Source organism: Pleurodeles waltl, chromosome 5 (assembly GCF_031143425.1).
Source record: "Pleurodeles waltl isolate 20211129_DDA chromosome 5, aPleWal1.hap1.20221129, whole genome shotgun sequence".
In the NCBI taxonomy this organism is placed as follows: Eukaryota; Metazoa; Chordata; class Amphibia; order Caudata; family Salamandridae; genus Pleurodeles; species Pleurodeles waltl.
In genome coordinates this window covers 1,074,669,874-1,074,684,741 of record NC_090444.1, presented here as the reverse complement: position 1 = coordinate 1,074,684,741, position 14,868 = coordinate 1,074,669,874, and the positions used below count along the sequence as shown (strand labels likewise).

Here is a 14,868-nt window from a genome sequence, read left to right as displayed (position 1 = left end):
AGTGGATTTTTTATTTTATTTCTTTAGTTCAGAATCTGTTAATTACCACGCTTCTTGGTGCTTCAGCAGACCACCTGGGTCTGCGATTGTGTATTTTTCCCTCAGCTCGGGCTGACCACGTACGCTAAAAGGTTGTGAGGTTTGGGCTCCCGTGACCTTCCATTTCCATCCATGTAGCAAGTGTGGGTCCTGTTTGGTGAGTTGAGAATGTCAGCAATGTTGGAGTTCCGTACGTGGGATGCGGGATGTACTTGTGTCTAACCAGTCTGAGTCGATGTTAAGGGTTTCTGTGGTGGTTCGCGCCTCGCATGTCATTGATCGAGTTTTGTCGGTGGATAGAATTAACTGTAACTTGTCCTTTGTCAAACAAAATGTCTGCACATAACATTTTCTTTTGTCATCAGCAATAGACACGAGAAACTGAAAACATGTTAATTTGTAATCCTCAATGTTCCTGACCTTCTTTAAACCCATTATTTAAATATCTTGCAACAAGAGTTGCGGCATGTTAGACACAGGGTTTAAGACGACCTCGGTGAAATCTAAAATTGTTAATATGCAATGCAACTTCTTGTTACATATGAGCATAGTTTAGTTTGTGTTTTTGTTCATCCTTCATCCCATAGATCTGTTCCACTATATGAAATATTGTGGGAGATTGTACCCTCAGTTTGTTTTCCTCTTCCAAACCTTAACTATTTTGTATTCAATAAGTTACTTTAACAGATGCTTATTGATTGACTGTCACAATGTTTCTGGGGTATTAGTCTGACTTATACATTTCAGAGTTGCTGTAGCAATTTTCTTTCCCGAGAGATGACAAAAATAAGATGTGGTCTGCTTCCAGTGGGCATCCACGCAGTGTAGCACAAGTACTACAGTTACTTTTATAAATCAGGTTTTCAAAAAAAGTTTACGTTCATTTTCAAGGTACTTAACTATATTTAATGATTGCTTCAGTTGAGGAAACATTCTTAAAGCATATGTTATAGATTTCTTTGTTCATTGCTAAAAAGGTTGGCCTCAAAACCCATGGCAAGTTTTTAGGGTTGACCAAGGGTGATCTCAACTTTGATGCAGAATGTTGCGTAGGATGTATAAAGTACAGTGTTTTTCTGTGGCTATAATCAGTGTGTATAAAGCAGAGTGCCAGGCCTGCGGAGGAATCGTATTATGTACTCTGACTCAGTCTGATTGTGCAAACATTCGGATAAACTTACGTATATAGCTATATCTTTGTATTTGTATATAAGTGGTAAAGTCTGCCATTGCATACAATATAAAGACATTTTAAGTCACACAGGTGTTCATAACCTTAGAGAAATGAGACCAAAGGCCGAGTTCCTTTATAAGGTCATGGAACTCTGAGGTGACTTTGAATATCGTTAATGTGTGCCAGGGGGTACTTTATCCCATGTAACACATGGTCACACCATCACCTTTCCCACAAACAACTTAAGAGCTTGGTGCATAGCTCTTTCCTATGAAACTGAGAGCATGTTTTTAAACATAAGAAAAAATAAAACCTCTAGTGCAAAGTTAAACACATTAGAAACCTGTTAGATATTTGTTGCAAACAAATGTTAGAAACAGTTCAGTACAAGTCAGTTTAGAAAGAAAAGCTGCATTAGCTCAGAACGTACAGAACCATTCAGAAAGATTCTAGATATACTCTCCCCATGTCATTGTAAGATGTTTAAATGGAGCAGAACAAAGAAAAGAAACATTCTGTTTGTTGCTTTAAACAGCTCCTTTAATTATGCTCTGTGCCCTGATCTGCCTTTCACATTGGCTGCTGGCAGCAGGCAATGTGACGTCAGAACTCCACTGTAATAACCTTATAATAATTGAGTTCTTACATTGTTTCTTAATAATAGACTTGGTGCATCACAATTCAGTGATTCACAAGAAATTAGTGACTGTTGTTTATAGAGAGATTACAGAAACCCATGTATTCTCTCCCTCTCTCTGTATATAGGAGTATCTCGGTCTCTCGCTCTGGGGATAAAACACTTTTTTTCTATATCACATGACCTTGGGCTTATGGACTGACCATTTCTGGTTATTGGTCCTCAAACAGTCTTATTTAAAAAAAGAATTTGAGTGCTTTATCCATAGTTTTTCAGATTTAGTGGTTTGTTATTGTTTGGAGTAGCACAATTATTGCCCTTCGTGTAGCAGGGAGGGTATATTGTGGGAGCACCAGTCTTTGAACAAGTATTCTTTCTGTAAACTTCATACCCTAACCGGTTGAGTGCTGTGTGAAATCTTTTAGTTACTATCACAGCTATCTATCTGTATTTAACATTATATATGTGTGTGTGTGTGTTCACGTACATAGGAAGCCAGATCTAAACATGTTAAGCAAATGCTGCAGTGAAAGCATGCCTGTCAACTCACCCAGTGTGGGTCACACTTTTTTTTTTTTTACCTCTAGTCACCCGCTTGACTAACAAAATGCCTCTATATACTTCAACAGGGTCTGTTGCTTTTCAAACTTGTATCAGCTTCCAAAAAGTGTTCCTTCTCCGTTCACCCGAATAGTGTCAAATTCTTAAACTCCTGCGGGTTTCAGTTAAGAGGTTGGTGGTAATGTGAAAGTGTTTGGGCAGATTAGAGTGTGTAGCAGGGTGCTGTTCTTTTCTGTGCCACATTCTGCTAAATTCAGCAGCTGTGATGGTTGGGGACCAGGGCAAAATATTCTTGGTAACCAGCCCCATCTGACCCCTCCCTCCTTCCTCTCTAGGGATACAAGCGATGGCAGCTTGCTTTTGCTGTGTGTGGGATGCCAATGTAGGGGAAGCCTTCCTTCAATAGACTGGTTTCAAAAGTGACTTGAGCCTCACATCAAGTGTCAGCATGTGGCAGCTTTAATTCCAAGCTTTCTTTTCATACATGTCCATTGACACAACCATGACAGTGGATAACATACTGACTTGACTTCTGTAGTGCTTTGTCCAGGAATACTGGTAAGGGTTTATCTTGCTTTCGGGAGACTCTTCTATTTAGTCGCTCTTGTGGGGAAAACCTGGCACATTGGTACTATTCATGAGGCGTAGGAAGTGTTGAAAGGAGGTACAAACATTCAGTATCAAAGCTTCTAATTTCTGTTTGTCAGATATCTAAAGCGCCCATTCTATTGCCACTTGTTTCTTGCAGCTAGGTTGCACTGGCAAATCACTGAAAATGTTAAAAGTCTGGTTCAGATGTGAGTGCACTTTCTAAGGACCAAATAGCTGCTTTGCCATCGGAAATAGGTGAACTTTGTAAAGCAGTTGAATCCAAGCAGATGGTGAATGAGAGAGGAGCATCAAGTTGTAGTTGCTACATCCATTAACCTCAGTAGTCTGGGGGTGACTGGAGACAGATTTTGGCTCACTCAATGACCCGTGTCCAAGATAAGGAAGGCCAGCACAGGTGTTTCCTTTGTGTTGGGCAGAAAATAGTGATTGTCTCAAAGCCTTGTTTAGGCAGGGAAGTGCGGCCAGTGAGGAGTCAGTTGGTGAGTGAACCAATCAAACAATCATCGATTTGTAAAGCGCGGCTAATCACCCATAGGGTCGCAAGGCGCTGAACGTAGGTGTGCTGCTAAGTCGAAGACCTAGGTCTTGAGGTCCTTCCTGAACTGCTTCAGTGATGTGGTCTGCCTGAGCTGGAGTGGTAAGTGTGTTCCATATCCGGGCTTCAAGGTAGGAGGAGGATATTCCTCTTGCTGTACTTTTCCAGGTCTTGGGGATGGCTGCAAGGACGAGCTGGGAGGAACGGAGACATCGGTTGGGTACTTATAATGTGAGTCAGTGGTTTAGGTATGCTGGCCCTATGTTGTGCAGTGCCTTGAAGATGTGGATCAGGAGTTTGTATGTGATGCAGAGGAGTTTCGGCTGTGTGGGGGATGTCCAGGATGAGCCTGGCTGCTGCATTCTGGACCCTTTGTAGTCTTGATTGAAGTTTCTTAGTAATGCTGGCATAGAGTGCATTGCCGTAGTCCAGTTTGCTGGCGATGTGTGCGTGGGTGACTGTCTTACTCCTGTCTGGGAGGAAGCCGTTTGAAAATCTTCCGCAGGAGACAGAGGGTGTGGAACTTGATGCGGAGATGGCGTTAACTTGGCTGGTCATTGATAGAGAGGAGGTCAGGATGATGCCCAGGTTGCGCTCATGGTCAGTGGGTATGTTACCCAGAGCAATGGGCCACCACGAGTTGTTCCAGGCAGAAGGGGTGGAGCCGATCACGCAGATCTGTCTTGTCCGAGTTGAGCTTGAGGCAGCTAGCCTCCATCCAGGCAGCAACTGCTCTCATCCCGTTGTGGAAATTCCTCCTGGCTTGCGCAGAGTCCTCAGACAGAGAGAGAGGATCAGTTGGGTGAATTGTATAGCCAAACAGATTTCTTCAGTTTGTTTGCTGAAGATGTTGGAAAACTTCTCCCAGACATCTGCTGTCTAAGGGATTGTATTGAGAGACGATGGGAGAAAAGTTATTTTGGTACTTTAAAGCATGCACCACATAGTTTTCTGGCAGACACAAATCGGTCGGTGGAAGACGGTAAGTCAGTAGACCTTTTTAACACCCCTGATTATGCAGTGTAAACTAGAGTGAGGCATGCCGGTTCTAAATCAATTGACCTAGACTAGCAATGCACTAAGGAGAGGCATTGGGTGTTGACCCTAGTAAGTTAAGAGAACTAGGGAGTGTTATTTGGGTTTAGAAGGGAATGAATCAAGAGTAGATGAGTGAGAGATGAAACATGCACTTCAATGCAGTAATCCGATATAGACATGTATATTCAAGTTTTAGGGCTGTAACCCTCGACAAGGCCCAAGATGTTTGGATTGAAGTGAATACCTCACAAGTGAGGTATGCTAAACGTCCGAGCAAAATGGCAGCATGGTAGGACCACGTCTATGGAAAACTAGGCCCTACCCAAGGAGATGTTCGGGGCATAAAGGGTTGTTATCGTATTATTTTGCCGCCTCTTCCACTGTTGTAAATTAATATGCTTTAGTACTTAAAAAGCACGCTTTCAGAAATTAATATTAACAGCTAACATACTGATCTTTTTTTCCCTCTTTTCTTTTATTCTAGTTCAATTTTGTTGGCAGAATACTTGGACCAAGAGGTCTAACCGCAAAGCAACTGGAGGCAGAGACAGGATGTAAAATTATGGTCCGAGGAAAGGGCTCTATGAGGGACAAAAAAAAGGTATGTTCTGCTGCAGGTTTTGCATGAAGAATAGGATGGAATTACTCACTGAGCTACGGATCGGCATCCCCTTTTTTTCTCTGTGTTTGTGCAGATCCTTGCTGGTGGGGCACGTGCTTGGGTGCGCGTGGTATCAAAGTAGCTTCTGCAGCAAAAAGTTGAGGCTTGCCACTGCACCTCTGACTCGGATTGTCAGCTGCCTCCTCAGTCCCCAGTTCCTTTTTCTTTGGAGGCATTTTTGCTCTGGGGTGATTCTCTGTTTTCAGTGATTCAGGTTGCTTATCTTCCTTGTAGCTTTTTTTCTATTCTTTCCGCCCCAGTTAAGCTTCCATGGGTTGGGCCACTTTTTTGGTAGTAAAATTGCACGTTTTTGTTAGGTTGCTTAAAACAAGTACCGATCCTGGATTTTGTAAGATTGATTTTAGATAAAAAAATGTTCTCTTCTTACAGTCTGAGTTAGTATCAATCTTTAAGCGCAGCCTTCTTTCTGCCAGGGCAAGGAGGACCAGTCTACACAACTATTGTTGTGAAGACATGGCTTCTGTAGTATACTCTTCAGCTACCTTAGAGGATCCCTTATTGAGGTGATGATGCCATGTGACTTCAACAATTGGGCCTTCCTCAGGATTGTTTTGTGATAATGGGCTTTACTTCCCCACTCCCTTCCCGCCCAGCAAACGTAAAGTTGTGGGTGATGTGGGAATGTCCATACTCGGGCAAGGGCATTGAATACAGGGGCAAATCCAAGACCATGCAGCCCAGACTGAAGCATGAGGGGTTTTCTAAGATTCGAGAAACAACCATGTTGAATATGTTGGGAAACAGATCACAGTTTCCAAAGCCCAAGTAGTTCATGGTGAATTTTGAAATGGAATTATAAAGAGCATTAATAAGCATGCTTCTAAATCTTAAATGTAAACATCTGCACTTGCATGCTTTGTCACCATTGCTGGAATGAACCCAAGTCACATTGCTAACTACAAGGTGCAGTAAAACTTAGGAGAAAGTAGTATTCATGCACTAGTCTAACATGTCACTTCTCTACAACAAGAAGGCGGCTAGAAAGGGGTAAGGTGATGCATATAGGGCACTGATACTGTGGGAGTATCTAAGCTCTCTAGCGTAGTGTAGGGTGCATGTGGTATATAAGCAGATGGTGTTCTTGCAGCTCGCCTAACTTGCCACAGCTAGATTAATTTGTGCTTCTTTGCGCTCTCTGTGGAACTGTATTGCCTAGTCCATTTTACTTGTGCTGCGTAGGATCTTTGGTGATTGTAATATCTTTTTGTTGGATCAGCGGAAGGTGTGTTCAAGGGTGGCGATTTCCAGATACAGTGAAAATGTGCATGAGCCGTGCTGGACAGTAAGGGCTGTCAGATGTCAAATTGACATACAGGCGAACATCACCTGGAAGCTCATGCACAAGTACACCTGCTTGCTTGCTGGTACAAAAAAAAGGTTTCATGACCTTCAAAGAATTCCATATTCTCTTGGACTAACACAATCATAGTTCATTTGAGCAGCTTATGCTACATGTAACTGTTTGTACATATCTTCTCCACTTGTTCGTCCTTGGACCCAATTTCTGTTGGTTTTGGAATGTTTTTCTTTTTTCTCTCTGTTTTGTGTTTAACAAAAGCACGTGGCACACATGTGTGGATCCATGAAAAATACTACCTTCGGAGAGCTTCAGTTACAGGTCAGTTACTTCTCCTACATTGGTAAACTCTGTACAGTTGGTGATCTTGTGCTTACTTCATTTTTCCATTTATTTTTCTTTTGCTTAAACCATTGGTTTGCAGTTTTGGTGCTGGGAATTCCCTTTAATCATTTTTCTGTCATTGATCATTTTTGTAATGCAAGACTTGTAATGCACACTTTTGGTTACATAAATAAATTATAATTTTCCACAATCATTGGCTGCTTCTGCTGTCTAGGCATAAGACGAGTAATAAATACTAACCAGTGCCTGACTTGTACTAAACATAGGCAACCAAATCACTTGCCTTAATACAGGAAATAATGTCACTATGAATATGTTGATTGGAGCAAAAATGCACTTTTGGTTTCAAGACGGGTTGTGCACTAAAACTAAAGAGAATGTCAATTTCGTTTTAACGTGGTGTATATTGTCGGCCAAAATGTGATATGATAAAATGTTGCACAGCATTGTAATTTCTGGACCAATTGATAATTCTATCGTGGTTGACCATTGTCTGGTAAGGCAGTAGATGGGCTTTCTATTGGCGATGTCCTTTTAGAATGTTTCTGAGCTCTGCCTAATTTATTGGTGATCATTAAATCTGCTTTGTTTGCACAGTGCTTTGGAAATATTTGGTATTTTTAATTTGAAAATGTACCTTTAGTTGAAGCCTAACGTACGTTTTACAAAGAAGGTACCTCAAATCCAACTCAGCAGATGTTGTTTCTGCCTCTACCCATTACCAGTTCTAGAGGTGCAGCCGTGTTTAGTAATTGTTGTGGTGCTTGAGTGCCTACACTGAATCTATATCGCGACATCAAGTTGCCTCAAGCGTAACTTTGATAAACCACTTAATCTTGAGTAGGCATTCTCAGTTCTTACTCCTCGGTACAGACTAACTACTGATGAAGTATTGTCTCAATAGTCCTATAGTTTATAAGGAATGGCATTCAGATACCCAGAGTTGCTAATCTATATGTATGTTCAGACTTCCTTCCCTGTGATCATCAGTGTTAGCCAATTATCCAATAGTATTTATTTTAAACTCAAAAGAAATCAATTTGTTTTAGTTTTAAATATGCTTGGCAAGTGTATAAGGCTCAGTTGAAAAGTGTTTTCCTGTACGTCACTTAACGTTTTTGGTTTGAAGTGTATTGTGCACGCACCATACATAGGAATATATTATTATAAGCTTTAAATACTTTGATTCTGCCCCATTCAGCCTTTGTTATCTTTTGTTCTGGAACCAGTTATTGGCTTGAGATAATGTCAATCAGATCTTGCATCAGATAACAGGATTTTTTTAGTCCCACTATTCTTATCTATTGCTGTTTGGGTGTGCCCTTCCACCTCTTTGGGAATGCTGAAAGAAATGTTGTGCACCTGAAATCAGTGAGCAAGCGACCTGGTAGCACTGGGAATGAGAGCTGACTATAGCCGCTAGAAACAGCCATTTTATTTAAGTAGCATCCGTTTTGTAAAAACTTTTTTTTCTGCACGTTAATACTCTACAGCTGGCATTTGTATGGCGTGACACTCCCGATCTGCCTACAATACTAATGCCAAGCCTATTGGCTTTATCAGTGCTGGTTATCCTAGTGGTTGTGGGATGCCAGTTTGAAATGTGTATATAGTTCTCATACGTAAACTCGTATGTACAGCACTCTATATTAGACGTTCTAGTCTTTCTGTCTCTCATTGCTAGTTGAAAAAAATGGGTGTCGGACTCCTGCTGACTTGTCCAACCTTGCATGAGTCAGTCACTCATAATACGCTTTGTAAGTGGGTGTGCAGCAAAGCCTGTGGTTTAGCCAGGGCTGGATTTTTGACAACCAGCCTGGTTTCACTTCCTGGAACAATACAGGCAAAAACTTTCTGGATAAAGAATTGAGAATGGAATAGGGTTTATTCGTGTTCTCGTTACTCTGCAGCATGGACTTTCGTTTAAGATTTTCGTGGATGATAAATAGCGTCTTTGAATTAAATGCAAATACGTTTTTTAAATTACTATTTGAACTGTTAATATACTGTTGAATTGTTAAACTGTTGGCAAGTTTGTGTTTGGTCTGCTTTGCATATATTTTTTGCCTATCTGTATTAACCACCAAACAGGTTTGTAGTTTTTCACATCTACTTGACTTCACATCTGCTTGTCCTGCACATACATGAGTCCTAATGACTTCTTCGTCTAACTTCACCGACTTCTCCGGTTACGTGTTTTTTTGGTAACGTGTTTTTTTTGGTTGCTAAGTCCATGACCTGAGAGAATACGTTTGTTCCGTCCGTAAAATATTGTTTCTTATTTTGTAGAACACTATTTTTTTTCAAGAAAAATATGTAAACATTTATTGAAATGTATTAAATTAAGCTGAATTTGGATATGCTCTGTTAGTTCCCTCCCCACGTTTTTTTTTTGGTTTGTTTCCCCTGGTAAATCTAGATGTCAGTGACTGGTGTGTTAAATCTTGGTGAGCAAAAACACATCTGTTGGCTAGGCTGCAGTGTTGCATGGATGTAAGATTGCAACAGAAGGGATTGTGGTGCAGCAGTAATGGCTGCCGACAGTGTGAGTACGGGAGTGGAACGAGTCATTTGGTTACAAGCTGTTGTTTGCAGTTGGAGTTTACCTTCAGGCTATGAAAAACATTCGATGCTTAATTCCTGAACAGGCTGTGTAGCCTGCAGTTGTACACTGCTTTTCTGTAGCATGTCATCATGTCAAACTCTGTAGCGTGCCAGGCTCCTTGCAGAATTGCTGGTCACACGTAGACTGGTGATCTCACAATCTCAGTGGACATCGAAAGGAGCACTTGCGCCTTTTCAGTTTCAGCACAGAGTTTTAAAATGACTGGTTTGATTCCAGTAAGCAAGTTACCCAAAAGCCTGTGTCCCAGCTGATACCTTTGTGTGTAAGGAGGCAAGACATGAAAGCCACGTTCACATTTTGTTGCCCTTCTGGAAATAAGGGGGCAGAAAGGTATGTTAGGATTTAAAAAATAATATATATATATATATATATGTATATGTATATGTATATGTATATATATATGTATGTATATGTATATGTGTATGTATATGTATATGTGTATGTATATGTATATATATATATATATGTATGTATATGTGTATATATATATGTATATGTATATATATGTATATGTTCGATGGCATGTGTAGCTGCAGATACACGTGCTGTGCACAGTCCGCCATCTGGTGTTGGGCTCGGAGTGTTACAAGTTGTTTTTCTTCGAAGAAGTCTTTTCGAGTCACGAGACCGAGGGACTCCTCCCATTTCGACTCCATTGCGCATGGGCGTCAACTCCATCTTAGATTGTTTTTTTTCCGCCATCGGGTTCGGACGTGTTCCTTTTCGCTCCGTGTTTCGGGTCGGAAAGTTAGTTAGAATCTCGGAAAAAATCGTCGGTATTGTTTGCGTTCGGTATCGGGTTAGTTAGAACAAATCGGCACCGAATTTTGAAGAGCTCCGGTGGCCCTTCGGGGTTTTTTAGATCCCCCGTCGGGGCCTGGTCGGCCCGGCCACGTGCGACTTCAAGGCTGATGGAACGGACCCCATTCCGCTTCTGCCCAAAATGCCATAACAAGTATCCGTATACGGATCAGCATCTGGTCTGTAACTTGTGCTTGTCCCCCGAGCACAAGGAGGATACTTGTGAAGCCTGTCGAGCGTTTCGGTCGAGGAAGAAGACGCTGAGAGACCGAAGAGCCAGGAGACTACAAATGGCGTCCACGCCGACATGTCAAGAACGTTTCGAGGAGGAAGAAGAAGCTTTCTCTATCCGCGAGTCGGATTCTGAAGAACTCTACGCCGAAGAAACACACCAAACCGTGAGTAAGACGTCGAAAATCAAGACTCACGAGAAGTCCACAAAAGCCCAGGGGACGCCACCGCCAACAGGCCATGGCTTAACCCGAAAACTAGGTGACCGATCCAAGGCACCGAAAAAGGGCATGCTGGTGTCGAAGTCATCCGACTCCGGTCGAGATACCGCCACACAGCAACCTCTGAGCCGAGACAGCGGCTCCGAGAAACTTCGGCACAGAGACAGCGGCACCGAAGAATTTCGGCACCGAGACACCACGCCGAAAACAAAGAAGGTTTCTTCGGAGCCTAAAAAGACTTCCGAAAAGATTTCGGTTCCGAAACATCCAGCCTCGGAGCCGAAAACTAGTTCCTATACAGAGGAACAATGATTAACCTCCCAATTACATAGATTTGGAGAGGAGCTTCAAGCGGTAGAGCCTGACTACACGCAAAGAAGGCTTCATATTCATGAGGACACAGGGAAGATAACCACTCTCCCCCCCACCCCCCAATCAAAAAAAAAAGGAAACTTGCCTTTCAACAAAAGGACAAGCAACCACAGGCAAAAGTGGCAAAAAAAACAACCCCGCCACCGTCTCCACCACCATCAACACATGCATCACCAGCAACAACTCCACCACTGATGCACTCACCAGCTCATACTACAATGAGTCAGGATGATCCCGATGCATGGGACCTTTATGATGCTCCAGTGTCTGACAACAGCCCAGACTCCTATCCCACAAAACCGTCACCACCTGAGGACAGTACATCCTACACACAGGTGGTCGCAAGGGCAGCCGAATTTCACAACGTCACCTTACATTCTGAACCAATTGAGGATGACTTTCTGTTTAACACCCTATCCTCCACCCATAGCCAGTACCAAAGCCTTCCCATGCTCCCAGGAATGCTAAAACATTCAAAGCAAATATTTCAGGATCCAGTTAAAGGCAGAGCCATAACTCCAAGGGTGGAGAAAAAGTACAAGCCACCGCCAACAGATCCAATCTATATTACAACACAACTAACACCAGACTCAGTAGTTGTTGGGGCAGCTCGTAAGAGAGCCAACTCTCATACCTCAGGAGACGCACCATCTCCAGACAAAGAGAGCCGCAAATTTGATGCTGCGGGAAAAAGGGTTGCAGCACAAGCAGCAAATCAATGGCGTATTGCCAATTCAAAAGCACTTTTGGCAAGATACGACCGAGCTCATTGGGATGAAATGCAACATTTCATCGATCACTTACCCAAGGAGTTCCATATAGGGCGCAACAGGTGGTAGAAGAGGGACAAAGTATCTCAAATAATCAGATACGGTCTTCCATGGATGCAGCAGATACAGCTGCAAGGACAATAAACACTGTAATCACGATACGAAGGCACGCATGGCTGCGCACTTCAGGGTTCAAGCCGGAAATCCAACAAGCTGTGCTCAATATGCCATTTAATGAACAGCAATTGTTTGGGCCGGAGGTTGACACTGCCATTGAGAAACTCAAAAAAGACACCGAGACAGCCAAAGCCATGGGCGCACTCTACTCCCCGCAGAGCAGAGGCACATTTCGGAAAACACCTTTTAGGGGAGGGTTTCGAGGTCAACCCACAGAAACCACAACCTCACAAACAAGGCCTACTTACCAGGGTCAATATCAGAGGGGAGGTTTTCGGGGACAATATAGAGGGGGCCAATTCCCAAGAAATCGAGGAAAATTCCAAGGCCCCAAAACTCCTCAAAATAAACAGTGACTCACAAGTCACACAACCTAATCACATAACACCTGTGGGGGGAAGACTAAGCCAATTTTACAAACTTTGGGAGGAAATAACAACAGACACCTGGGTCTTAGCAATTATCCAGCATGGTTATTGCATAGAATTTCCCCAATTCCCTCCAAACGTCCCACCGAAAACACACAATGTCAAAACAACATATAGATCTTCTAGGACTAGAAGTTCAAGCATTGCTACAAAAGGACGCAATAGAATTAGTGCCAAATCTACAAAAAAACACAGGAGTTTACTCAATGTACTTTCTAATACCCAAAAAGGACAAAACTCTGAGACCAATACTAGATCTCAGAACACTAAATACCTACATCAAATCAGACCACTTTCACATGGTCACGTTACAAGACGTAATCCCACTGCTCAAACAGCAAGATTACATGACAACATTAGACCTAAAAGATGCGTATTTCCATATACCAATACATCCTTCACACAGGAAATACCTAAGGTTCGTATTCCAAGGAATACATTACCAGTTCAAAGTGTTGCCATTCGGAATAACAACTGCGCCAAGAGTTTTTACAAAATGCCTGGCAGTAGTAGCTGCACATATCAGAAGGCAGCAAATACATGTGTTTCCGTACTTAGACGACTGGTTAATCAAAACCAACACGCTAAGATAATGTTCACATCACACAAACTACGTCATACAGACCCTTCACAGGCTAGGTTTCTCGATCAACTACGCGAAGTCACACCTTTTGCCGTGTCAAACACAGCAATACTTAGGAGCGACAATCAACACAGCAAAAGGGATTGCCACTCCAAGTCCACAAAGGGTTCAAACATTTCACAAGGTAATACAGGCCATGTATCCAACACAAAAGATACAAGTCAAAATGGTAATGAAACTCCTAGGCATGATGTCTTCATGCATAGCCATTGTCCCAAACGCAAGATTGCACATGCGGCCCTTACAACAGTGCCTAGCATCACAATGGTCACAAGCACAGGGTCAACTTCTAGATTTGGTGTTGATAGTCCGCCAAACATACATCTCGCTTCTATGGTGGAACAGTACAAATTTAAACCGAGGGCGGCCTTTCCAAGACCCAGTGCCACAATACGTCATAACGACGGATGCTTCCATGACAGGGTGGGGAGCACACCTCAATCAACACAGCATCCAAGGACAATTGGACATACATCAGAGGCAGTTTCACATAAATCACTTAGAACTGTTAGCAGTATTTCTAGCGCTGAAAGCATTTCAACCCATGATAACCCAAAAATACATTCTTGTCAAAACAGACAACATGACAACAATGTATTATCTAAACAAACAAGGAGGGACACACTCGACACAGTTGTGCCTTCTAACACAAAAAATATGGCATTGGGCGATTCACAACCACATTCGCCTAATAGCACAATTTATTCCAGGGATTCAGAACCAGTTGGCAGACAATCTCTCTCGAGATCACCCACGATTGGGAAATTCACCCCCAAATACTAAACAATTACTTTCAAATTTGGGGAACACCTCAAATAGATCTATTTGCAACAAAAGAAAACTCAAAATGCCAAAACTTCGCATCCAGGTACCCACAAGATCAATCCCAAGGCAATGCTCTATGGATGAACTGGTCAGGGATATTTGCGTACGCTTTTCCCCCTCTCCCTCTCCTTCCATATCTAGTAAACAGGTTGAGTCAAAATAAACTCAAACTCATACAAATAGCACCAACATGGGCAAGGCAACCTTGGTACACAACACTACTAGACCTTTCAGTAGTACCTCATGTCAAACTACCCAACAGACCAGATCTGTTAACACAACACAAACAACAGATCCGACATCCAAATCCAGCATCGTTGAATCTAGCAATTTGGCTCCTGAAATCCTAGAATTCGGGCACTTAGACCTCACACAGGAATGTATGGAGGTCATAAAACAAGCTAGAAAACCTACCACTAGACACTGCTATGCAAATAAGTGGAAAAGATTTGTTTATTACTGCCATAATAATCAAATTCAACCTTTACACGCATCTGCAAAACAAATAGTAGGATACTTACTACATTTGCAAAAATCTAACCTAGCTTTCCCTTCCATTAAAATACATCTTACGGCAATTTCTGCTTACCTACAAATTACGCACTCAATTTCATTGTTTAGGATACCAGTCATAAAGGCGTTTATGGAAGGTCTAAAGAGAATTATACCACCAAGAACACCACCAGTTCCTTCATGGAACCTCAACATTGTCCTAACACGACTCATGGGTCCACCTTTTGAGCCCATGCACTCTTGTGAAATGCAATACTTAACGTGGAAAGTTGCATTTTTAATTGCCATCACATCTCTAAGAAGAGTGAGTGAGATTCAAGCATTTACCATTCAAGAACCAT

General features: G+C 42.3%; 1 protein-coding gene across 13 annotated transcripts in view; it reads left to right on the top strand.

Annotated features, from left to right (window-relative positions):
* The window catches only part of QKI (QKI, KH domain containing RNA binding), a 252,890-nt gene that overhangs the window by 108,178 nt on the left and 129,844 nt on the right, over window positions 1–14,868 (top strand). For 7 of the 13 annotated variants that reach the window (XM_069235295.1, XM_069235285.1, XM_069235284.1 and 4 more), the window contains exons 4-5: window positions 5,081–5,197; window positions 6,837–6,896. In XM_069235295.1, coding sequence (XP_069091396.1) covers window positions 5,081–5,197; window positions 6,837–6,896 — 177 coding nt within the window. The remainder of the gene's footprint in view (window positions 1–5,080; window positions 5,198–6,836; window positions 6,897–14,868) is intronic. The other 6 variants (XM_069235290.1, XM_069235288.1, XM_069235286.1 and 3 more) reach the window with 1 other exon arrangement.